The sequence below is a fragment of the Atractosteus spatula genome, chromosome 21, assembly GCF_055471065.1.
Source record: "Atractosteus spatula isolate fAtrSpa1 chromosome 21, fAtrSpa1.hap1, whole genome shotgun sequence".
Lineage (NCBI taxonomy): Eukaryota > Metazoa > Chordata > Actinopteri > Semionotiformes > Lepisosteidae > Atractosteus > Atractosteus spatula.
This window is the reverse complement of record NC_142726.1, coordinates 14,554,338-14,580,115: the sequence shown is the minus strand read 5'-3', so window position 1 is coordinate 14,580,115 and position 25,778 is coordinate 14,554,338. Positions and strand designations below refer to the sequence as shown.

Here is a 25,778-nt window from a genome sequence, read left to right as displayed (position 1 = left end):
CTTTTCAAGAGGCAAATGTATGCTTTGTTCCCCCTCCGGCTACTGAATAAAACAGCCCTGTTGACCATGTGGGAAGAAGGGAGACTGGTGGCAAAAGCTGTAAGATGGGAAAGGGACATCCTCCACACTGCATCTGTAATGTGGAACAGATGTGTGGTTTGTATGGCGATCTTCTGACCTTCTGTCATGTCTGTGCAATAAAGTTAAGGTGCTGCTGAAAGTCTCTTTTTTTTGTATACAGCCATTAACTTCTCTAAACTGTCCTCTGTTGTGGTACCACTGGGTCGTGTGTGATTTAGTGATAACAGTACCTTCAGGGGTAGCTTTTCTTGGGCAGCAATGCCACCTTGAGGAATTGCTCTATCTGAAGGTGTACAATAAGGGAAAGTTGGAGATATGTACTGGTTAGGTCTGAATAGAAGTGAATCATGCCTTGCAATAACCAAGGAGCTTCAGTTGTGGTTGTTGGATTATAAATAGCCTGAGACTTGCAACTGCAGAAGAACACTGGTATCAACAGGACCAAGGGTGCACAGGCTTGTCAGCACAGAAACCAAGGTGCCAAGCTGGCAGTGAACAGGGTTTCCTGGCCATTTGCTTTCTGCAGCTGCTATAGGCCTGGTTTCTTCAGAGGTATGGAGTAGCTTAACTGTCTGAATTGGGTAAGGACCCTGCCCATCAATCCCCCCATAAGCCTGCCCAGCAACCTTCAACCCTTTGACGATGTCTTTTCTCCAAAAAGCTGGACAGGAGAAGGGATCTCTGCACCTCATCCTACAACATGCCAATTGAGTCACCTACTATTTAACTAGGAGCACTGGGGAAAGATTGTGCTGCTCTGTAACCTGATCACTTACTAATAGGTGCCCCTTACCTTGAGGGGTCTTCTGATCTGTTGCAACTCTTAGAATTTGACATCAGATGGAGAGTTGGTCCAGGTGCTTAAATGATCACTTGAGTGTCGAGCCTGCTGAGCTCAGGCTCTCCTAAAGTGGGGTTGAAAGAGCTTAATTTAGAGCATAAATGCTTTTGTTACTACAGGGCTGTGCCACTGATGGAGTACAGTACATCAACTCAATAGCTTATTAGATTTAATTGCTGTCTAGTACATGGCAAAGTTACCATTCTTCCTGAGTTATTTAGTATAACTACTTCACATATGGCATTGTTGGGGGCCAGGCATGTACTTGGTAATTTAACATTCAAACAGAATGCCAGGGATTACACAAAGCTTGCATAAATATCACACATACAGACATTTCCTGGAGATACTAAAGCTGTACCTTAACACTCCAGGACCTAATAGTCTCATCTTCATTGTTTGATGGGTTGTAGCCCACTAGTCATTTCACTACTGTGCAAAAAGTGAAGTACAAGACTAAGTCCTTTTCTGTAGATAGTGCTTTCCATCCTCAAGTACTCCATATGTCCGCTTGAATGAACTTCATCTTTGTCGTGGAAATGCAGCACCACAAGGTGAGACACACCAACAGCCCTGCATTGCAATCGGTGTGGACTTCGCTTAAACAATCAGGTGGATGATATGAACCCCTTAAAGAAGGAGTAAGGTGGAAGAGCACCATCTACAGGTCTCTCCCACCCCACACACTACTTACAGTAACAGTCAGGATTTCAGGATCTCGGTAGGCTCAGACTTAATATAAGATCAGAGTACAAGACCGTACTATTGTTGCATATTCTTTCCAGATCTGCTTCCTCCCTGCAGAGGTGAGGAGTTTTTTGTGGAAAAAGCTCAGAGACAAGCTCTACTGGCACCTGAGGGGCTGGAATTCCTTTTATCCTGTTGGTCAGTTGCTGTGGAGCCTTCTTCGTGTTTAAGGGGAAGAAGAAAACAACGTTTCAGCTGTGGAGCTGCCTTCTCACACCCGAAGAAGGCTCCACAACCAAAATGTTTTCTTTCTTTTCTTTTCAGCATGGAATAAACCTTTACTTTTTTCTTTAGTCTATGCATGCTGACGCAGCTCCCCACCTGAACTACTGTAACTATATATAACCAACAGTGTAGGACCCGCTGTCACTGTGCTCACTGAAGCAGGTGACACGTTAATGACTATAAATCATGTAATTGCTGTGAAAACCAAGTACAAAAAGTATGTCATTCACAAGCTATGAAAGGTTTAAAAGGAATATAATTTGATTGCATTTTTACCCTTGTGGTGTTGTTGTTAATTGACAAATCATGTCAGGCGTTGGCTACACTTGGGACTTTTAAAAAATGTAGATATGTTCAATTTTACGTGAAAAAAAGTATTTTGAAACATTTCCGAGGTCTGCATGTGTGAGTCAGTAAGAGTTTCCAATGTTGTTCTGCAGATGCATTATGAACTACCAAGGTCAACTTAGTACACCCTGCCCTTTAAACAATTTCCTGGTGCTTTTTCACAATTCCAAATTTGCTTTGCACATAGTAAATAATTAAAGAGATGGTCTTGTAATACAGGAAGTTGCCATTTTCAAATATGTGGCTCGTATGAGAGTTAAACTTTCCTTGATATGCATATTTAAAATGGACACAATGAGAAACCGATTACTTCTCCAGTTTTAAAAAATATTGGAAATATTGACAGCTACGAAGAAGTATTTGTGGTAGTATTGAGTTTTATTTTTTTTTGCAGGGTCAGTTAAACATTTACAATACAGTTAATTCATATTACAAAATTATTTACAAAAATTACGTAGTCACTCCACTGTTAATTTTAGGCACAAATGCTTGTGTACGAAAAGTAACCAAATAGTTTGGTAAATCGTCCAGTTTTGTTTCTCTGCTATGGGGATAACAAAAAAGTCAACAGAGAAACCCCAGAGGTGCGACTGTCTTTCTGAGGAAAAACTATGGGTGTGTACATCTGCAAGATACACAAATACTGTACTGTGCAAATACAAGTACTAGTTCTACCAGGGGGTCCCGATACCTGATCTTGAACGTCCCAGTCTAGCAGGTTTTGTAGGCAGCCTTTAAATCACCAGCTGCTGAAGGCCTGAAGCAATGGGACAGGATCTCTCAATTGCTTAACTGAAGTCAGGACATTTGGAACAAAAGAAGATCCTTCAGTCCTCAAGGACCAGTGTTTGCTTCTGACTGACCAATTCTAAATAAACTCAACTGATCGACTGGTTAAATGATTCTGATCTTTGAATCATCAAGGATTTTGGGTGACCTATGAGAATAACTGGATTGGGGCTCCCCATGACCAGGGTTAGAGGCCCCCTGGGTTGTATATAAAACAATCAATAACCTATTAAAGATACATGGAAAAATAAGATTTGTCCTTTTTTACTTGGGATCCAGAACAAGGAAAACAAAAGCTGCTCTAGTGTGCTGAGAGGCTGGCAGTCCACACCACTGCATACAAACAAAGAAAGGTCCATCTTTTTTTAAGAGGTTGCTTGTACAGCCGATTGTACTGTAAGCATTGCAGATTCCGCTGCATCAATACAAAAGAGGTCTCAAGGCGAGTTTGTTTAAATCGACTGAAACATGGTGAAGGCATTCTCCACATCGGGCATGAAAAACTCAGATGCTAGCCAGCTGTAACGTCTTTTGGGTTTCAATCTTGGTCAACTTCGTAATTAACTTAAAAGGTCTAATTATCTGACTTACAGTAAAAATGCACATCCTCACACATGGATGGAGCCCAGTGAGTCACCACCAGGTCCCTGACTGCGGTGGCGCTGATGCCAGTCTCTTGCCTCCGCTGCCATCAGGTCAGGCAAGCCTGTGTAAATCGCAGTCACGAAGAATATGCTACACTAAGAGCCTCTTTATAGCGAAGTGTACATTCCCTGCCACCCGTGTAACTACCAATTTGCACCCCAAAAAATCTAAATATGGACTAGAACATGGTAAAAATCAAATATCTTTGAATAACTATCCTGCAAAATGTACAGAAAAGAACGAGATGAGTGATAAGGGCTAATGGCTACAGCAATAATTAAAAGGGAAACAGATGACTCATCTTTATACCCATGGTAACCCGAGCTAACAAAAACAGGATCTGACTGAAACTACAAAACACTGTCCTAAATTTTATTGTATTAAAAAGAACTTATGTTTTGACTGCTCTGACCGGAGCAGGATTGTCCCAGCGTTTATCCCGTGCTTGAGTCTGGTATTGGCTTGTCAGAAGTCTCAAATTTTGAAATGTAATGTCATCTAATGCTAAGCAACAGTGACATTTTAAATTTTTGAAGCCAAGTGTAGTCACTGATTAAATCCTGGGACAAAGACCAAATAAAAATCTGAAACACAGCATGGGTAATGTGATTCAGGATACAGGAATGAGTGGAGCATGGTGAAAGTAATTCTTGACTACAAGCCGAAACATTCACTGAAGAAAAAAAGTAAATGCAGAGAAACGACAATGTTATAAATCTCAGATGTCCACAGTCTTCATCATCTCACCCCTTGGTTTTCACAAGAACAAAGACATTTCCTCTAAATTCAAACTTCTCCCAAGATTAGAAGTTAACAAGTTCAGCTGGCCCTTCACGTCTGCAACTCAAGAACTCCGGATCACTTACATACGAGCTAGTAAGACTAACAGAATCACTGCACTGAAACACACAGAAACAGAGATGCTTGGATAGCAAGAGCTTTTCCACCCAACCATATCCACTAACCAAGTGCACATCCCGTTCTGTTGTAACGCTGCATGAACACAAGACCTTGAGGCTTTTCAAAACAAAACATGCCAAAGCTATTGCCTGAACCAAATGTATAATGTTTAGCACGTTTAGCTTCGCAGACAAAAGCCAGTTTGTGTACTCTCAGTGCGTTAAGTGCTCCTGCCTTATTAATACTATAAGATTTCTTTCTTTGTGTGAATACTTCAGAGGTATACAAGTCCCAGGCTAGCAGTAGTTACAGCTGCTCCATCATAGCACCAAGCATTTATAATAGGTAGAAAAAATAGATGACTACCATTTTGTCTTTTAACTGAATTCTGCAAGATAGCAACATTTCACTTTTCAGAATTAAAGTGCTTGTTGTTAGAACATGGCAGACATACAATGAACAAAGTAGCTTGAAAAACCCTCAGATTACTGCAATTTCAAAAATATTTTCCTCTAGCTAGACTTCTAAAGAATTGCCTCTTTTCTACTTATTATATTCCTTAATCAGGTCAAATTAATTTAAAGTGACAGTGATTCAAATCATAAGAAAAAATTCAAATACTTTAAAATTTGATTCCAGCATCTGTAGAAATTCCAGCTGTGTCTAAAGTTAGGATTTTTTTCTAATCAAATAACATTCAAAAACCACTCGAAAAAACAGGTTTTGAATGTGCTCACAGTAAATGCCAAACTGGCCAATGACACATTACTTGTGTCAGAGAAAACTCCTGTTGCTCAGCCTAAATTAAATGGTTAAGACATCACAAAACCCTAAACTTCCTTCTGCAAACAAATTTTGAAACTAAAGGAGACTGTAATACTGTACATGCAACTCTGAAGAACATGTGCTGTTCTTACGGAAGTGACCATGAAACATGTAAATTATTTCAAACACATTTGAGTTTTTCTCAAAATAGGACCTTATGGGGTTTCATGTTTTTCCGTGCATTAAAAGGTTCGAACCCAGAGCCCTAAATTCAAATGCAGTGCACTTCCTGTGGTGAGATTATTTAAAGCTTTGTAGCTATGAAGACATACCAAAGTCCCTTGATGGTCTTTTTCTTTCTAAGGCAACCTAACACAGCAAGGCAAAGTCACAGTACAGCCAAATGCCATGCTTGCGATTTTTTTTTTGTTTAAAAGAAGTTTGTAAAAATTGAAAAAGATATTAATTTCCTTCCCCCCCCCCTACTTCATCTGCAGCACTTCTAAGATTATGCCTTTGAAAGACAAATTGCTACACCACTTTGGTCGAGTTACGCAAGAAGCCTGCAGCTGGTACGCAAGTGTGCACAGGACGTGTTCCCAGGAAGTGTTCACTGCGGCCCGTCCCGATGCCTCTGCATCCTGCGTTCTGCAGCCGCTGCCAGCATCCTGCGCCGCAGCGTCAGAGAGTCCGAGCTGGGGTTATCAACCTCTGAAGAAGGCAGGGTTTCCTCCTCCTCTTCCTCCTCCATCTCCTCTGGGCTCTTACTGAGATATCGCCTGAAAAAGCAGGGAGCAGAGTCAATAAAGCAACCCTCAAAAAGGTTACCTTGATTACCTCCAATTTTTTCTCCCCCCCCAAAGGATTGTGGGAGTATGGGGCAAGCTACCCTCCCAGGCTATAGAAGACAATACCCTGGCTTCTTTCAAGAAACAAGCTAAACAAGATCCACAGATCAATTAGCGACTAAAAGACAAGTGAACTAGACGGGCTGAGTCTGTAAACATTCTCTTGCTCTGACAAGTCATATGTGCATGTGTGCCGAGATGCAGAGTAAAAATTTAACGTTGTGGGTAGAGAAAAGAAATTGCTTTGGGCTGCTCAACATAGCTGTAAACTGGACATTACCTTCATGCCAACAACAGATTTAAGCCTTAAGTCTCAGCTGTAAAATCAAGTTTCCCTTTCTGTATGTTGGACCACAGCTACGATTACAATGAATCTAACAGCAGATGCACTATTCACAGAAAGTATTCTAGACATACAGTGGCCACAGTGCCACAAAGGCTTCACTGCAAATGGAAACAGTACTGCAGAATCAGCAATGGTTCTTACTTGAGACACACAAGAGCTGAGAAGGGTGTACCTGCGTGCCTGCTGCAACAGCTCCTCCTTTCTCTGTAACAGCATCCTCTGTCTCTCCTCAGCTGATTTGGAGAAGCGGCTGCCCCTGGCCTCAAAGTCCTCGGTCTCGCTGGGCACTGCCTCACCGCCTCCACTAGCCCCAGCTGGCTCCTCGGGGGAAGAAGTCACCTGCAGGACAGGGCGCTCGCTGGGCTGAAAGTGTCAGGAGACAGAAAGTCAAGCACAGGGAAATCCAGGTCAGGGAGTTTTCCTGATTCTTCTTTTCAGGGTTCTGAAAACCTACCCGTTGCGTGGTGTTGTACAGGCTCAGAGAATAACCAATAACTTCAGCAGGGTTAAGTAAAATGTTTTTGGACAAAGCAGGGGGGGCTTTAGGAACCTTTATGCTAAAAAGGATCTTCACAGGTATCAAACAGCTGTGTGCACAGAACAAGATGGTTCTGCTTCTGAGGCTTCATTCACATCCGCGGAGCGGAGGCACTGTTGCTAAGGATCTGCGCCTGTGGCTGGAAGGTTGCAGGTTCAAATCCCACGGCCAACAGAGGAATCCTACTCCGTTGGGCCCCTGAGCAAGGCCCTTAACCCCAGGTGCGCCGTATAAATGGCTGACCCTGCGCTCTGACTCCAAGCTTCTCTCCCTGTCTGTGTGCCTGTGTGTCTCGTGGAGAATATATATGCAAAAAGACAAATTCCTAATGCAAGAAATTGTATATGGCTAATATATTTAAAATTTACAGATCTTTAAAAATTACACACCTGTCGTGCTCAAGTTTCTTACGAGAACTAATCAAGAAGTAGCAAATTTGTCTACTCGTGTATTTCTTAAAAATGTGAAATTATGCACAGCAATTTACACAGCACAGCAATCTTCAAGCGCCCCGAGCTGCCGGTAGTCGTGGATGACTTGCCTGCTGGGGGAAGGGAACCTGTATGCGTCCCTCCAGGATGTTGTCGGTGGTGATCTCCACAGAGCGCGTGAGCTGGAGGTCCTGCAGCACCAGGTGATACGGCACCTGAGGAAACATCTCCTGGATCTGGTGGGCCTGCAGGAAGACAGGAAAAAGAAGCTGGCATTGAACTTTCCACGTCAAACAGTTCTTCACTGTTTTTTCCCAGGAGCACAGAACTATTCAAAATGTTTTTCAGTATCCTGTATCTATCTAAAACCAACTCTGATGGAATGAGCACTAAAAAGATTCTCTGAATTGTCTTGTAACTTTTAATGGTTTGATTCTGCGGAATACCACATCCTGTATACTCACCATGGCATTAAGCTGGGAGTTGTTGGCCTGTGCAATTCCAAGAATGTTAGTTGTGTGCATAACTTCCACTGAAAAACTGGGCAGCCAGCTCGCAATGCGGGAACCTACAAAGTACAATGCAAGAAAAGAATCTGCAAAGGATTCCAAGCCATTTTGCATTAAATCAACAATACTTATTACACAGTCAACTCGCAACATACACAGGGGTTAGGGATTTTGAGCGGTGTACAAAGAAATTCACATATAGTCAAATTTGACCCTATTACCCTTACAAAAAAACCCTACTAATTTCTTAAGGTAATACAAGATATTAAATATAAGTATAAAAATAGTAAATATGACTGTATAGGCTCATTAACTAGCTCTAGATGAATTTTCAGGGAATAAAGCATTTTTTCCAATAGTTTTATTTTCCAGAGCCAACCACATGAAAGCTGCGACCACATAAGTTGAGAGCAGGTTAAGTTGCGAGTCTACCGTATTTATAAAACGTCTTTAACGGGTTTTAACGACAGCACGATCCGTGAAGGGGCAGTTCAGTAAATTGACAGCAGCAGGGGCTCCGTGCCTCACCGTCGAAGTGGAAGAAGTGGTTGTGCTGGTTGAGGTGAGGCCTGGCCTCTCCCGCAGGGCCTGGGCCCATGGCATCGTCCAGCACCTCTCTCTGCCGGTCCTCCCTGGCCTGGCCGCCCTCGCTGATGTTCAGAGACATGCGGCAGGTGGGGCAGGAAGTGTCCTGCTCCAGCCAGGAGCGCAGACAGGAGCTGCGGGACACAAACACCAACACAGTCAGCCTGGACCACAGACAGGTCCCCACTGATCAGCCATCGCTCTTAGAAAACTCCAGGATTTAGCTGTAAGAGTGCCGCAGAAAGACAAAGCTCTTCCCAGGTTATTATTACAGTTGTTTACCATAACCAAACTCCTTATATTCAATCGAATACGTCAAAACATTTTGTACTACTTTTTCACAACAGAAGCAAAATAGCAACTTTCGGTTCATGTATGCGTGTTCTTCAACCAGGCTTTAAAAAGTTATTCAAACAATTGAGAAAAGGAATAAGACCCAAGTCCAGACATGTGTTGAAAACTGTTCGGAAACAGTGCGTACTTGTGGAACAGATGCCCACAGGGCAGTTTGCGTGCCGCCTGCATGGAGTCCCAGCAGATGGCACAGTCATCGTTGTTGGCAGCCAGCTCCTCAGCCGTAGCCACAGCAAACCTGCAAGCCAGGACAGGGGCACAGATTACTCACCAGCCTGAAGTGGCAGTAAACTGGTGTTCATTTAGACAGGCACATTGAGAGCAACTGTCACAATCAAAAGGGAAAAAGATGCTAAACAAATATTGGATGAAAACAAGCATTTTTCTTAATCTTTACATAAGAAAGTTGGGAAACCTAGTTACCAAACATTAAGTCTCTTTACTGCAGTTGTCATTGTATACAAGGTCCTCGCAGTCTATCTGGTTAAAGCTGGGGGCTCACCTGGCCTCCATGTTGCCAATGACACGCAAGTAGTTCTTGTGGCGCCGAATCCTGCGTTGCACTTCGTGGAAAAGGTAGCGAAGCTGCATGAATATCACCAAGCTGGCCATCGACAGCCAAATGTTGCCAAAGAGCTAGAGAAAGACAAGAGCAGCAGTCAGCAAAGTCCATAGTCATTGGCAAAGATCATCCTTTTAAAACAGAACTTTTGACTACCCTCTTAATCCACTTATTGATGAGAGAGAACAAAAGCACCATCTGATTACAAGTCCCCCCATTAGTGCACTAATATTTTATTTTACGTAAAAGCAGTTTAGAAACTTCAGATTTTATTTGAGATCCATTATCAGAGAGTATGGGCTGCAGCAGCTCAAAGCCCAGTACTGGAAGCTTGGGGCTCAAGAATGAATGGCGTCCTTCACAGGGTGACTGGCGCCTATTTTATGAAACCGAAACCTGCTTTTGCTGAAATCATATCAACCACCTCTGAAGGAGATAAAAAAATTTGACGTATTTTGTTTTGCGGGGCTTCATGATGGCTAGGGGATAAGGCATCCATCCATCAAAATCGCTAAGGCCTGGCAAGGATCTCGGCAACCTGAAGCCCAGCCCAAAAGCACAGGGCACAGGGCAACACTTACGCCCTGGACCAGACAACATGCCACCAACTTGCCGCAGGGAGAACCATATGTAATGTAACACCACATGCACAATCTGGAAAGTAAACCGCAGACTGTTCTGGACTGTGGTGACATATGATCCAGGACTTTCTTCCAGCTCTTACTAGCATATGAATGTGATGCATGAGATCCAGGGACAGCAGGGCCAGCTCCATGACGAAGTCAGTGTAGTACACATAGGTGCCCTTGCTCTCCCAGGTGCCCTCGTGGTTCAGGTCCCAGAGGTGGATGGTGTACCTGTAGCAAACGACAAGACCGAGAGTCAGGAGCCCTAGCTAAGAAACCAAGCAATGCAGTGCTGTGTCCCGGGGCATTTTTCCCCCAAACAAATCAATAACCAAAACGTCAAGTAAAGTTTAAACAAATAAAGACTATGGTGCTATTTTGTACACTGTACGCTGCAGCTGCAGCTTTGTGTTTTTTTTTAACTGTAAGCCAGATTTTCCCCTTTCTGTTTGAACAACATCTGGATGTTATGTTTTCTTAATCAGACAGCTGAACTGAAGCATCCCACATGCAACTACATGTCAGATGGCACTCACCGCATGATGACATGACCGGTCCGCACAGTGACCAGCAGACACTGGAAAACAAAACATCCACAGACATTAGGATGACTATACACTATTATAACGTCTTAGTCGCAATTTAACATTATGGTAGTTCCTGTACAGATCACAAATTTGTGTTCGTACATAGTTATTTCCAAGCTACACCCCGAATCTGTCAGCTGATTCCTTAACTAGCGTATGTAAACATATCTGAAAAATATCCCCAGATTGGTTAAAGACTGCCTCTTGAAAAATTAACCACAGAAGTATTATGTGATGTAGAGCACAAAGGGTAAAATCCTTCATGAAAATACACTTCAAACTCTTATATCTTGTAAACAAAACTTGTGGGATTATGTGCATTACTTGAAACTTCTTTCAATATAAAATGATGAGGAAGCACTATCCTCGAGAGACGATCAATGTTGAGTAACTTAGGAGGAGACTGGTCGTACCTCAGCAGCCATGAAGGCCACAGTGTGCATTCCATGGGACAGCCCCACTAGCCCACAGACGACAGCCAGCCCACAGCAGGAGATCATCATGGACACCAGCAGGGACAGCACTCGCACGTGGCTGCTCATGGGGGTGGTGGGCGAGAAAGACAGCTGGGGAGCACACAGAGCATGAAGAATATGGGGTTCTGTCCCCTCCCGTCCATTTCTAAGACTGCTTCATGTGACAAAATCACTGTATGCATGGATTTGACATGGTTCAACCTTCAACAAAGGTTAATAGCCGTACTTTCAGATTGCTATACACTTGCTATACACTTCCCACCATCTAAACCAGAGGAACTGCTATAAAGTGACACCAGTCATAAGACATTAACAATGAGGGTTAAACTAAAGATGGGAAATACATCTTGTGGACTTCCAAAAGATCGCTTGTCTAATGAGCTGGCCTTGCGGGGCACAGACTGCATAGCAAATAACAGCACACACCTGACTTTCTGAATGGTCCAGTAATACTTACATACTCAAACCGATCTTTGCAGAGCTGGACCATGAGATGCAGAAAGACCAGCACTGCAAACCAAAGGCACCACATGACCACTTCTTCCACAGTCTGCACATTCAGCACGCCAAAGATGAAGATAAACTTGTAGAAGATAAAGTTCCAGAACTTGTCCTTCAGGTGCTGCAGAGATTGACGGACAGATGCTAAGGCCCACATCAACAATTTTAACAGCTTTGCCAACACTACTGCAATCACAGAATGTTGTAAGGTTGCTTCGGTGTTTAGCTGGCATTTGTTTTGGTGTTGGAGCTAAAATGGCACAGGGCTGATAAAGTTAATACTGATAAGCTATAATAATTTAGTACTTAAATCTAATCAGAAGGCTGCATTCAATACATAAACTTCACAGCTAAATAATTAAAAGACTGAGAAAAGTCAGACTAAACCATCACCTTCAAGCTCTGTTTGAGAGGCTTCTCAGGGGATTAAAGCTGTTCAGTTACCAAATCTCTAGGTGTTTTGTGAATGATTAACAGAACAGACTTTATTGTCCACATTACCATTTAAATAAACTTGAGAAAACCGAGTTAAGCCTAACGTAACTTAGCATGAAGACTGACATCATGTGGCCTTTTTACTAAACTGGGATCCTCTTGACAATCTCGTGATGCAATACTGATGCACTCTGCTGTAACTGTGTAAACATGCTGTTGCACGTTTATTTAATTTACTTAGATATCTTGAAAACCCACAACATTTACAAAACAGGAGCATACCTGCGTAACAAAATCACAGAAAAGGTGCCTGCTTGGTTCTGCGCACAATTTAAATTGAATAACTACAGTTTATCATATGTATGAACTTTAGACCTCTCATTTTCCCAGGTGTGAAAAGGAAAAGAAATCCGATTCTCATTACCTGCCTCTCGCTGACTCTCAGGGGGCCGAACACCACGTACTGAATCATTTTGGCAATCATCATCAGGAAGCAACACGCTGTGTTTACGAGGACCTGTGTTGTGGGGGTAAAACAGAGTAACAGGTACAAAAACAATCTACATGGTAATCCATGTGGCATCACCTTACATGTAACCTCTTCAGTAGTTTAGCGTAAAGCAACAAATGTGCTCGGTAAACATACAGCCACTTAGCACGGCTACAGAAACCCACTCAACATCTGTTTGCACAAAATCTGAAGTTAATCCAAGCTCCCGCACGATCGAATTGTTCAGTTGACATGAAGTCATGTTTTTTTTCTGTCAACAAACAAACATTGACTGTTCTCATCAACTCCATGCCTGTGGAAACTTGAGCATTGCTGGTATTCCAATTAGTCCTAATTTGAGTTAAATCACTTGGCATTCATGGATTACACCCTGGAACTTCAGAATATCAAGAATGGCAAGAAGCAAAACGAGTCCAGACAAACAATCTGGCTTGTTAGGTGTCTGTTTCTGTTTTCAAGTTGTAAATGCACTTTCACACAGTTTCCATGCTCTCTGGTTCATGCCGATACTGAAGATTTCTAAAATTTGAATCAGGCTCTTTGACGTCTTCTCTGTTCCAAGACTAAAAAGGCCTTACCTAGGCTGATCCCAGAGCAGAAGTATATTTTTATAAAGTGGTGACCAAAGCACCTTGAGATATTTTAACTTGAAAGGCACCAGATAAATAAATAATACTCTCAACAGGAGTACGGGAACCGAACAACGGCATCACAGTTAGAATGACAGTGTCAATTTAATTTGAAAATAAGGAATGAACACATGCCAACCCTTTAAAATGAATAATGTAAAACACAATACACATCTGCACTGAACTCCTGCTTTGTCCACCTACATACCCAAACAAAAAAGCTGTCCGAAACGAGGTACCACAGCACATCTGCAGCGACTCCGTTCCCGACGCCGTCAATCTGGTTCTCGTCCTGACCCGGGCTGGGGTGGGGGTCTCCGGCTTCAGGCAAGCTGTAGCCCGGCTCGGTCACCGTGCTGTAGGCGCTGAGGACGCTCCCAGCCAGCAGCAGCGCGCTCAAGCCCGTGTAGGTCCGCAGGCTGGGCCACGGGAACCGCTCCAGGAACAGCAACGGCATTCTGGCGTTGGACCGGCTCCGAGGTCAACAAATACAACCGGTTTCAATACCTTGCTTCACGGACTCGGCACCGCGGAGATGCGATCAATAACGGTTTAAATTGGTCCTTTTTTATTGGAGTTAAATGTTGTAAAAAAACAAAAACCTCGTCGAACTAATTAAGAGTGACAGATTCAGGCCGGGCGGACTACATGAGGATAAGTCAGTTCAAAGTTGTTGTCGATATATCACATTCTGCGACATGGGGGTGTTGTAACCCTCTTAAATCCCGATGATTTTCTCGGATAACTGCAGGCACTTGTGTTGCTTTTGCCAATGAGTAAAAACGGGGCGTTTTTTCTTACTCTCTGGCCTCGGTAGTACTAGTGTTTCCAGATGGATCCAGTTACTGCTTCAACAGCAGACTTACACAATCCTTCCGCGGCCCTGTTATACAACACAACAGCTTCCACAGCCTGACAGCACAATGGTTTCACAGCTGCTTGAGGACCGCGGCCCCGACGACTAGATGCAGACGTTATCTTGAGATTACATACACTTTTTTAAGACTCCATCTGATACGTTTTCCCTCCACTGTGATGCGGGTCAGGTTTAGTTGACTTGGCACCGGCCAGGGTTTAACAAACTATTTCAGCGACCTCCGTACTTTTTTACAAATTCGGCCTCCTCCACTATTTTCTCTACTCCTCTTCTCAGTAGATGCAAAACGAGTCTGGCAGTGTTTATTTTTATTCCACAGTCCGTCTCCAGTTTCTAATTCTCGGAGTTTCCATCTGAGCTCCTCTTTTCCGGTTTGCGTCAGCGTCACTCAAGCCCTCCTTCCGGTTGTGCTGCCATAGAGTCGCTAAATCGCGACAGATTGGCTGAAGTGGATAAAAACATTTCCAAATACTCTCTTAGAACTTAATGGATAATCCATTGTTGTGATCGACATTTTAGGTTACAATAACAATTACATTTGAACTGTTCTTAAGTTTGGAAATGCTGTCATCCAATAAAGTTCTTAAATTAATCCTACTAATTTACCACAAAATAGAAAGAGGCGAGTTAAGGAATAATGAATATGGGGAATTATGGGATATGATGAGTTCCGCAACACACAGTTCTATAATTTAAGACTTATCTTTTTTTTTTACTTTTTTAATTTCAAAATCACTCGCATCACTTCCGTGAGCGCAGGGGATAAGGGTTTGTGTCCCCTTATTTCAGAATATTTTTTTATATATGTCGCCAGGGTCTTACTTTTACTATCTTACTTTTCATAGATTTTCTATGCAAATTCTTATTTTCATAGATCTCCTATGCAAAATGCTCGGTTTTGAAACTGGTGTCGACTAGTGGTGAAGAGCAGACGGCCCTGAACCATTCCGTAAGAAAGGCTGTGGCAGCTTGGATCACTCTGGGAGTAAATATTTTAAGAGAGACTTGAAAGCAGAACTGCCTAGCTGGAGAAAAACCGAGATTAGAAGCCAGTGCCGTTCATTCTCCCCAGAGACATGATGAGCTCTGATGTTGTCTTTCAGCCCTGTTTCCCCTCTCCTCCCAAAGGCAAGCAGGAGAGTTTTCATAGGTTAAGACAAAAAAACATTCCTTCAGGACCTGACACTGTTCCAACTGTTCCAATAGTCCAACGAATACAGCATAGACTGTTGTATCTCTGTCATTACATAGCTTTTTGTATTAATCATTATTTCAACAGAAAGTCAATTAAGTAAATTGTCAGAAAGTTACCAAATCCAGGTGAGGGACAGCTGGTCTCTGGGACTAGGCTGACTTTAAATTGGCGTGGACTGACCAGTGTCTGACACACGGACTTTTGCTTTGGGGCATTTGGTCCTGGAACTGTTCTGAGAGGAAGTACCTCTGGTGGATAAGTAGTGTCATAGGTCCTGTGTGACAGGTAGATTGAGAAACTGTAATAAAAAGGTGTAATTATGTTGGATAAGTGTTTTGTCTGTGGGGACACTGGTGATTCATAAATAAAAGGAACCTATTGTGTGAGAAAAGGGTCCTAGGATCCTGAGAATGACTAAGCTACAGGTGGCTTAGTCGGCTACAAAGCAAAAGCAGTTTCTGCAATTAGGGGTTACAGTCTGTCACAAACATTTCACTAACTATAAAATATTAACTGAACGTCACGCTTGCGAATCCCTGCACGTCTCGTTTTCAACGCCTTCGCTACGTCGGGACGCGCAAACCATTTTGGCCCAGGCGGCGCCCCGTCCTGTGACGTGCAGCGGTGTTATTGTCACGTGACGCCGAGGCGGCCCAGTTCTTGAGGGGCCGGAGCTGGTCGTGCTGTGCAACATGGTTAACTGATAAGTCCTTCAAGTAGGAGTGTTGACGGTTGTGTTTGGCGAGGGAAAGTTATATCGGTTTTTGTGGACTCGCTGGACCTTGAGGTACAACCTGTCCTCTTTTCGGTGACTGTGCAGCCTGTTTTGCACAGTCAACCTCACTTGAGTGGCGGTGCAGTTGAGTTCTGCTGCTTCCGAGGTGTTAATACTTGTCTTAATCAGGGCGACCCAGCGCCTCTCAGTCCTGTACTGACATACCAGTGTTTCATATGCGATTGTTGTACGTCTTGTTAAATACAAACATGTATTTCATTTTTACAGACAAGAAGATGGTCAATCTTTGTAGGGACCTGTGCAATGAATATTAATTGTCGATCACGCTGAGCTTATGACAATGTGAGACATACTGAATAAGTTAACACAAATTAAATACGTCTCGCAACCCGGGGTTTTGTATTAAGGAACACGTTAAGCAATCATCGGTTTCATGAAAACGTCAGTTAAATCGATAAACTGTTTTATATAACCCCCCCAGAAGCAATCGTCTGTGTTTCTATTTAAGGGCCAAACTAAACACGTGTAAAAGAGTTTAATCTAGAACACCAGCTCTAAGCTCGCATCCCCATTACCTCTAAAGTGCTTTGAGTTGAGTGTCCAGAAAAGCGCTGTAGACGTGTAAGGAATAATTATTAGAGCCATGAAGGAAGTTCAGTCATCACAGTTACTGAGCAGAACTTCAGTCTGCGCCTTTCCTCATCTCTCTAGCGCCATGATCCTTCACTACTGCCCTCAGTGCGGCTCCAAGCTGCAGGCGGGCTTCAAGTTCTGTCCGTCCTGTGGACAGAAGCTGCCCACCGAGGACCCTGAAGAGGCTGCAGCCTCAGCGATCTCACAGGTGACCACCAGCGACCCCCCAGGTACGGGACGTCAGCGTGCGCCTTGCTGAAAGAGACAGAAGCGGCTTGTGCTTGGATGTCTCCGTGCTTTTGATTTGAGTTACAGGGGGCGGGGCGGGGAGGTTGGCTTTTGAATGACTGTGGCATGGTTACCATTCCATCTCAGAGTAAATAGGTTTCCATCAAAAAAGAGCAAGTAGACGTGTCTTTTAAGATTTTCACAGAGCAATTTACCTAAATCTCGATAGAGACTCATTATATACTGTAGATATATAATTTAATAAGTTTCTGACCAATGCATTTCCAACATTTCATTCCTGTTCACTAATTGTGAAAATAGCACTCCAGTAAAGATGAACCCACTTACTCTTAGTTACTTTTCATCCTTCACTTCTGAAGGTAATTATGCTACTCTTGAGTAACTTACGGTGTTAAAGTAAAATGTCACAAAGGCTATTAGTGAAAATTGGTGGGCCAATATTGTTGTTTACTGTGTGTTTCAAGCGTTGTGCTTTTATTGCACTTTCTCTTTGCTTTCCAAGTCTTCACATGGTTTGAGTCTTGACTCATTAAACATCACTGTGCTCTGTTCTTTCTGACTTCCCTCACTGTCCTGCTCCTTACCATACTCCTTTGCATGTTTAATTAGACATCCTGCAGGGTACAAGGGCAAGGGCAGCTGTTTCAAAACCCTGATGTGTGTTGCGTTCCTCTGCAGGTCAGAGCAGCCCCGCTCACGCCCCAGCGCTCACTCCACCTCGCCGAACACGGCTGACTGCCGCGAAGGTCAAGGTGGAAGAGGAGGTCAGCTCCAGGACAGCTGCCTCCCTGTCGAAATCCCCCAAGAGCCTGCCTGGAGGTAAGCAGGGTGGCCAGCCAGAAGCAGCAGTGAGTTGTGACACTGGGCGTTAATAATAATAATAATAATAATAATAATAATTGCTTACACTTGTATAGCGCTTTTCTGGACACTCCACTCAAAGCGCTTTACAGGTAATGGGGATCCCCTCCACCACCACCAATGTGCAGCCCCACCTGGATGATTCGACGGCAGCCATAGTGCGCCAGAACGCTCAACACACACCAGCTCTCAGTGGGGAGGAGAGCAGAGTAATGAAGCCAATTCATAGATAGGTAACGCAGTGGTGCACAGCTGCGTGTACAGCATTCCTTGTCTTTCCCTTTGCTGAATGTGTTGTGCGTCTAGACATGCGCACGTTCAAGCAAAGCAGCCATTTGGCTCACGGCCCTGACGCGTGGTCTCTGTTGTGTAGCTAGCCGTGCTCCGCTGTCACCGCGCAAACGCCAGGCGTCCCCAAGAGTCAAGCAGGAAGAGGAGAGCACCGCTGAGGCCTCACCCTCTCCTAAATCCCCCCTTGGGGGTAAGTGGACACTTCGGCTGTGGAAAAGGGGGGGGAGAGCTTCAGCCACAATGCTGGCACACGTTGCAGATAGAGAAGGCCTTTCAGAGGCTCCAGTACAACTGATTTGGGAAATAACCCTGCTGGCCTTCCTGCATCTCCACTGTGCAGACCACACCAACGTGGGACTTAACAGGGAAAGAGAGGAAGACGGGGCAATCGAATGTCAGAACGCAGATTTTACAGAGTTCCCAGTGTTTCATCGTTCTTTCCCTAATCCTCAGCCAAAAGCACGCCCAAGAGAGCGCGGAGGATGTGCATCGAGCCCCTCCAGGAGAGTGAGCTGCTGACTGACACCGCCGGCAGGAAGTGGAGGCTCATCAAGCTGCTTAGCCAGAGCGACTCGGAGCTTTTGTACGGAGGTGAGCGAGGCCGGAGAAGTGCAGGACATGACCTTTGTGCTCTTTCAGCTGACTTATTCATAATATACAGTACCAGTCCTTTACTGTCCTGCTGATCGTCAGTGTTGTCCTTATGTCACTCTGAATAGTGCGAGATGCCAGTTTATAATGATATGTGAAGTAAAAGCTCAATTTTTTTATACGTGTTGCTGTATAAACAGTCATTTTAGACCTTGTTAAGCTGGGTTTGCTAATTTTCTAGCCTGAAGTTTAAATGGTATTTGAACTGTTGGAAATTAAAAATAAATCTCTGCTGTGGAGTCCTTGTCCTTAGTCGCTCTCGCCTGAAATACACTGTGCAAATAGTAATATGTTGATTTGATACAGGAAACTGTTGAACTTTGAATCATCCCTCTGTTTACCTCTTTAAAATAAAACTTCTGTTCCTTAACCTCTTTTCAGTTCAACAGATTACCGCTGGAGCCCCCACAGCTGACTACAAATACACCCTCAAACTAGTAAGTACCCATTTCAGATGAGACATGGCAGAGCCTTGCAATGAGAGACTGTTTAATGTACGCAGCCCTTTTCAAGAGCAGTGACTCTTAATTTCACTTCTACAATATGTCTAGGGGTTATGTGAGCACTGTTTCTCAGTGGGTATAGTTCTTGTAGGACCAGAATGACGGTTTTCAGTTCCTGTTTAATTCCCAGAAGGGAGTCTGTGTAATGCTTGTATTCCACTGTTCTGTTAATCTGACTGTTTCTTTCCATAGGCTGCCAAGGATGGAAAGATATTCAAAGAACAGAATTTCCTGCAGAGAGCAGCGAAGCCCACATTAGGCGAGTTTACCCCATTGTTTTTCTCAGAGGCAGTAGGTCACAGGACAGTATGTTAATGTGATATTTGTGCTGTTTTTTTTAACCTCCAACAACAGATCTCTGATGAGGATCGTTGACTTGGTCACTGTCACTCTCATTAAGTTTTTGCAAAGCTAAATAACAGAGGGCTCAGCTGAGTAACAGATCTATCTTCCTCCTTAATCTTCACAGGCTTACATACACAGTGTGTTTCAGACTTCTTGTGCTCAGTAAATCATCCACTGGTGATGTTGGAATTTCATCAAACGAGAGTTGTGTTTTTATTGGTTTTGTGTTCATCTGGTAGCAGAGATGCATGTTTGCAGTAAATGGGGTGGGTGTGTAATCATTTGACCACTTTGTTACTTGTTATAAAAGATGGACAGCTCACCTCTGGTTCTCTTTATCCCTGTTTGTAGTGGAAAAGTGGATGAAGTCCCACAAGTTGAATTTCCTTGGGATCCCTACCTGTGTGGGCTTTGGGCTTCACGCAGACACGTACAGGTATGCATGCGTGTGTAGAGCACAGAACTTGTATCAGACAGGATGAGTGATATTGCGGGAGATTTCAGTACAGGAAAATCATTACACCTCCATTCCTTATGCAAAATAAGGAAGTTGGATCCATTACACTGCTGCAGCTGAATCTCAGTGGGTTGCAGTCTGATCATTTTGTTGCTTAATTCTCCTCTTAAGTGAATGTGGCTCTGGATCGAGGAGGAGAATATTATTGTCTCTTATAGGCAAGCTGATTTGCAGTTAATTTACTAAATTCGTTCTCAGTTAATTAAGTTTGTAGACTTTTCACTACATCTACTCTACAGGCTGATTTCATGCCTGCTTTTTGGTCTTTAAGTAATGCACAAAGTTGGTAGGATGTCTTGCATTACAAAAATCTTTGTTTGTCAGACCTCACTGCTTAATCCCCTTTAGTTAATGCCCATATAGCCCACTGTTATCCTTATAATTTGTATTGTTCAATAATGTGCAAATATGACCTCATAGATTTTCATTTTGTTTTTAGGTTTCTTATCTTCCAAAACATGGGCCAGTCTCTACAGTTCATCCTGGATGAGAAGACTCTGCTTCTGTCTGAGAAAGCTGTCCTTCAGCTCTGCTGTAGAATAGTGGGTACAGGAATGGCCAGATGTGTGGAGCTGTGCCATGTTAAAGGGACTCTGGGACTAAGAACAGTTTGTAGTATGAGACACAGTAGCAAAGACCAAAAGGAGCAGATGACAGATTAGCAGTGCGTGTTAGCTTGAATCACACAGGGTCTCTTGCAAATGCTGGTATAGGCTGGTGATAATTTCCGCCACAGACATGATATAGGAGGACTGGACAGTTCCCCTGTCTCACTGATAGCCACACCTAGTCCTGGAAGGCTATTATATGTTTCAAATTATGAAACATGGATTTCTTTCCACCCAGCGCTTGATTTTATTTTAATTTGTTCTCTTAGCCAGTCTTTATTACCACTGTCTCCAGCTCTTCATTCATTGAGGATTATTTCTTAACCTCCAAATCCTGGTCCTCTGCAGCCCTCCAGGATCAGGAGTGAATATCATTGACCGATGTCTCGAAGGTGCTCGTTTTAATGTGGTGGCACTGTAACACATTTAACAGTGACAAGACATTCCAGTACATTAGCCGAATGCGGTACGAGGTAATGGTAAAACAGAAGCCGTTTTTAGCACTCTGTACGTGCGTGACACCAAGTGCTAGGAATGCATTCTGGGAATGTTTGTATTGTAGCAAATGTCAGTTGAATTCAGCTCATTTTCAAACATCAAACCAACCGGTTATCCTGTGTTTCTGCCATGAAGACTTCAAGGGCTAAAGGGATGCGGTATCGCCACTGGGGCTCTTCATTCAAGTAAGAATTGAGAGGTATCTTTTAAACTGCTGTGGTCGATTTCCAGCACAGGGCCATTGGGTGGTGCTAAATCCCCATAGAATGAACACATTGAGCTCTTCACAGTGCTCATAGCCTGATGTGCCCCTAAGCACCGAGTCTTACTAGGGTGCTGTAAGCACAGCTGACAGTCTGACACACAGAGAACCAAAACACACGTTTCTGTGCTCTCCTCTTTAGCTCGATGTTCTGGAGTACATCCACGAGAACGAATATGTTCATGCGGACATCCAGGCGGAGAATGTGTACCTGAATCCTGCAGAGCCCAAACAGGTAAGTGGACTCTCAGCACCAGCTATCAAGGGTTGTTGTTTTGTGGTTTTCTTCTCTGAGCAGGGAATCATTCAGTCTTTTGTGGACTAGTATGGCTGTCTTTTCATTCACTACTCTGCATGTGAGTATTATATGATTAGCTCTAAAACGGGAAGAACAGAAACTCAAGAAATTGTTTGTTGTGATGCTGTCGGATGACCATCACTCCACAGCCAAAACATCTTCTGCTTTTTCCTCCCTGTGACTTTGTGGTGAATTATTTTCTGCACATAAATGTGTTGTAAAAGCGGATTTAACCATTGGCTTCAAAAAGAGTAGCCTTGATTTTACAGTCTACAGGAAAAAGGTCATAAAACCTAAAGATCATTGCAACACCAAGAGGTGGCACATCAAGAGCATTTGGTTGCCAGTAGCTGGTTGATGTGAAATCATCCACCTGCTTCTTAAAAGAAGTTGGGAACATCAGCTGTAGCAACATGGCTGTGTTGCTCGTTTCAAGCTTTATAAAAAAGTGCCTTCTGTTCTCAGATGTAAGTGCATTTGCATTAGACTAGAAGAGGTTAATTGTCGCTGTTTTCTGGCTCCAGGTGTACCTTGCAGGATACCACCATGCCTTCCGGTATTGTCCTGGTGGGAAACAGGTGGAGTACCGAGAAGGCAGCCAGACCGCACATGAGGGTGCTGTGGAGTTCATCAGCATTGACTCCCACAAAGGGGCTGGTGAGCGGTTTTGCTCTGTGCAGTGAAAGGGGTTGACTGTCGCCCTGAGCCCAAGAGTGGGTCAGTGAGGCTGTGAGTTTTCTGTGCTGCGCTGATGGTGTGTTTATGTGAGGCTACTGTACACCTGGGCTCATCACGGATCTGTCCTCTTCCCCTGATGTAAATTTGTCTATATGTTTTGCTGAAATGTACAAGCTGTATTTGCAGTACAGTGATCCAGTCCTCCCACCTCTGCTCTCTCGCCCTCTGTTCCCAGGCCCGTCACGGCGCAGTGACCTGCAGGCTCTGGGGTACTGCATGCTCAAGTGGCATACGGGCACCCTGCCCTGGACACATCAGGCTGGCAGCCCCAGCAAGGTCCTGGCAGAGAAAGAGAGGTGAGGATCTCCCTTGTTCCAAGACTGGCAGAAGGGTGCCATAGTTAACACTGTTTACAGTAATGAAATTAGTTTGTTCAGTGCAAACTGAGCAATCACAAAATATTGCACTCCAGCCTTTTCACAGCAAAGACAATGAAACTTATCTCATTCTTCATGACTTTAGTTGTTTTTCCTCAGTTTTTGTTATGAATGAATGCTACATTCTTACTGCTATTACACATAGTCAAACTGTTTTTTTACTAGTTCTGCCGAGTGAGTTATAAAACGTCTTACCTGTAGGTCACCCTTATTGCCCCAGTCAAGGCTTTAAACCCTCTTTAAAAGTGATTAGATAGAAACCGACCTAATGCTATTTCAGTTGTTTAAGTTATCTAGAAAGATGCTTCTTTATTGTTACTATTCCTCATTAGGTATAAGACTGATGTAGGAGGACTCCTGGCTCACTGCTTTGGAAGAAAAAGAGTTCCAGGTATTGTCTTTGGTGTCTCTTTCTCATTTCATCACTGCCTCAGCCGTACTACGAAATATATGAAAATCTAGATCAGTTCTTAGGCTGTACAACTCCATAAACGCAAGGGTTCAGAAGACCTACATAATGTTTGCTTTACTATGAAAGACAGTGTAACTATACACAGTCATGTGTGCATGCTACGGATTTTGCAACTTAAAAACTATATGAATTGAATGTGCTATTTGCTGTTAGAAGAATTGTAACAAAATTCTCAAGGTGCTCCGTGATCAACCCAGGAGTTTTCAATAAAACCTGGTCAATATATTGTGGAGTGGAGCTGACACACATCACTCAGGTGGACACTGCACCTCAGTGGATGATAAAGCAAGCCCCTTCCTGTACATAAAGCATGTTGGGATCCTTTGTGATTAAAAGCTCTTTATACATGGAGTGAATTATAATTATATTGTGATGGATATTTGGGATACTGCTTCAGTTGATAAAAATAACTGACAGTAAATGTTGAAAGATAGTAGCTTTTATTTATCTTTCTGCAAGTAGTTGAAACAATCTGACACCAAGAGAAAGAAAACCTTCCTGTTAAAAGGGCTTGGCCAAGCGGCTATGTGCATAGGTCATGTGCTGTCTGTGCTCCGTGTGCAGCTGCTGTGCAGATATACCTGTCCCAGGTGATGGCTCTGCAGTACAATGAGAAGCCAGACTATCTGAGTCTCAGGAAGCTCATGACGGATGCTCTGCAGCAGCTGGGCACTTCTCTCGATCAACCCATCGATGTCCAGGTAAGTGAAGCAGCACAAGGGGGTTTGCTGTGTCCTGGGTTTCTGCACTTGGGTTCTAAGCAGAGATACCTGGCACTGACAGGGCTCGCTTTCTGGGGCTTGTGCAGAAGGGTCAAGTGGAGACTAATGCATGCAGATACGATTGTTTTGACCTATAATCGTTGGACTGTTCCCACATGAGTGCATATGTCTTACACATGACGCATAATGTCTTGAAGTGAAAGGGATTGGAGTACCTCTGAGTGCCAAGACATTCTAACTAGCCCACGATCTCCGTCTTTTCAGATCTGAGGCGGGAGATGGCCGAGCCACTGAGAGGAACATTCTCTGAAGTGCTCTTTTTTTGTTTAAAGATGTAATAACACTGTAATAGGAAATGTGAAGGCACACACTTGATTTTGATTCTTTTTTTCAAAAGGTTTGGATGAAAGGTTTTCTAAAAAAAAGCTGTTCTGAAAGTTATTAAAGTTAGTTTTTTTATTTTTTTTGAAAGGGTGGAAAAGAAGTGGGATCAGTGGATTAGCAGAATCAGTGACACTTTTAGGGCGTTCCCGAGGTCTCGACAAGTACAGGCAGGTCGGGCGGAAGGCAGGTTGAGTCCAGGTCCAGATGTCACCAGTCTGTCATGAAATGACCCTGCCTGGGGTCCTGCCCTCACAAGCCACAGGGCACAGCTAGACAGGCGAGGCACTGCTGGATGATCTAACCAGACGCAACACTGAGCAGTTCTCCAGCACCTGCAAGAAAACGAGAACGGGTACAAATGACAGGATCTTTCCCATAAGGCACGGGTTCGTCAGTCCTGGTCCTGGAGGCCACACCCCTGCCGCTTACACATTTCTTCGAAGGAGTAAAAAAGTTCTGAAAAAAGGAATGGTTCTCGATAAGCCTTCCGCGTGTTGGAATGAAAAAAGAGCAGGGCATCGTTTCAAAATTTCAAAAAAGATATAGTAAAAGGCAGGTTGCAAGGTTCTGAAAGGCAAACACATGAACAAAGTTCTAGAATTAAACATCCTTCTGCAAATTTTAGCAAAAAGCGGCATATCTCTCTTTTTATGTTCATTTTATGATGTGAATGGAGACTCCTGCTATGTCAGGAGGAAACAACACTGAACAAACACTTTTCTCGCTAATGTGAACCCTTTGTGTTCTTGTTGTACATGCTGAGATTTTTAACATTTACTGTATTTGTGGAGTTTTTATAGTTAAACTGTTTTTGCTGAAAAGAAAATAAAATGTTTGAGTCGAACACACATTTGTTTAGGCTACTTCTTTCTGTGATGAATAAAAGAATTCTGCTCGTTCTCTTCTGCCTAAACATGTCTCCTCTGTGCTGTAACTGTTCTCTAGAGCAGGGTGTCACGCCCACCAGCAACCGTAACCTATCCCACAAGCGACCTCTCGCTTATCAGGCCACAGGTACGGGTAATTCCAGCAAGCGCCAGCACGATGATCAATTATCCAACCACGACACCACACTAATGACCACACCCTCCGGTTCCCGGGATATTTAAACCCTCACTACCCTCAGGTCTGCGCTCGGTGTTAGACTCTTTCTTGGAGCTCTCACCTCGCCGTTCTTTACTGAGAAATTCTCTTCCTGACTGAACCTCTGGCCTTCGGTACTCGACCTTCGTCCCTCGACCTCGACTTCAGCCCAGCGTCTCGGAAAAGTCGCCCTCGATCT

The 25,778-nt window shown here is 43.7% G+C and overlaps 2 protein-coding genes across 3 annotated transcripts; one reads left to right on the top strand and one right to left on the bottom strand.

Moving 5' to 3' along the window:
• Positions 1-2,601: 2,601 nt before the first annotated feature.
• Positions 2,602-14,546, bottom strand: amfrb (autocrine motility factor receptor b). The gene is made up of 13 exons (XM_088938701.1): positions 13,488-14,546; positions 12,564-12,656; positions 11,661-11,825; positions 11,141-11,293; positions 10,677-10,717; positions 10,239-10,371; positions 9,455-9,588; positions 9,080-9,190; positions 8,542-8,732; positions 7,969-8,072; positions 7,615-7,749; positions 6,708-6,898; positions 2,602-6,120 (listed from the first exon to the last, which is right to left on the bottom strand). Exons 1-13 carry the CDS (start codon positions 13,734-13,736, stop codon positions 5,952-5,954), a joined length of 1,869 nt encoding a protein of 622 aa, XP_088794827.1. The 5' UTR covers positions 13,737-14,546; the 3' UTR covers positions 2,602-5,951.
• Positions 14,547-15,986: 1,440 nt separating this feature from the next.
• Positions 15,987-25,337, top strand: vrk3 (VRK serine/threonine kinase 3). 2 transcript variants are annotated; one of them, XM_088938760.1, is made up of 15 exons: positions 15,987-16,138; positions 16,799-16,950; positions 17,648-17,788; positions 18,204-18,311; positions 18,575-18,712; positions 19,154-19,209; positions 19,468-19,534; positions 19,972-20,056; positions 20,577-20,679; positions 21,648-21,740; positions 22,328-22,460; positions 22,717-22,837; positions 23,251-23,309; positions 23,955-24,091; positions 24,377-25,337. In XM_088938760.1, the coding sequence occupies exons 2-15, from the start codon at positions 16,803-16,805 to the stop codon at positions 24,380-24,382; spliced, it is 1,395 nt and encodes a 464-aa protein (XP_088794886.1). In that variant the 5' UTR covers positions 15,987-16,138; positions 16,799-16,802; the 3' UTR covers positions 24,383-25,337. The 2 variants fall into 2 exon arrangements, with proteins under 2 accessions (XP_088794886.1, XP_088794887.1); XM_088938761.1 differs by lacking the exon at positions 18,204-18,311.
• The last annotated feature ends 441 nt before the right edge of the window (positions 25,338-25,778 follow it).

Coding starts and splice junctions, on each gene's coding strand:
- amfrb (XM_088938701.1), bottom strand. CDS start 13,736: ATGCCGTTGCTGTTCCTGGAGCGGTTCCCGTGGCCCAGCCTGCGGACC. Junction 11,826..12,563: donor TGAGAGTCAGCGAGAGGCAG/GTAATGAGAATC, acceptor CAATCTCTGCAG/CACCTGAAGGACAAGTTCTG. Junction 10,372..10,676: donor ACCGGTCATGTCATCATGCG/GTGAGTGCCATC, acceptor CGTTTGCTACAG/GTACACCATCCACCTCTGGG.
- vrk3 (XM_088938760.1), top strand. CDS start 16,803: ATGATCCTTCACTACTGCCCTCAGTGCGGCTCCAAGCTGCAGGCGGGC. Junction 19,535..19,971: donor AGCAGCGAAGCCCACATTAG/GCGAGTTTACCC, acceptor CCCTGTTTGTAG/TGGAAAAGTGGATGAAGTCC. Junction 21,741..22,327: donor ATCCTGCAGAGCCCAAACAG/GTAAGTGGACTC, acceptor TTCTGGCTCCAG/GTGTACCTTGCAGGATACCA.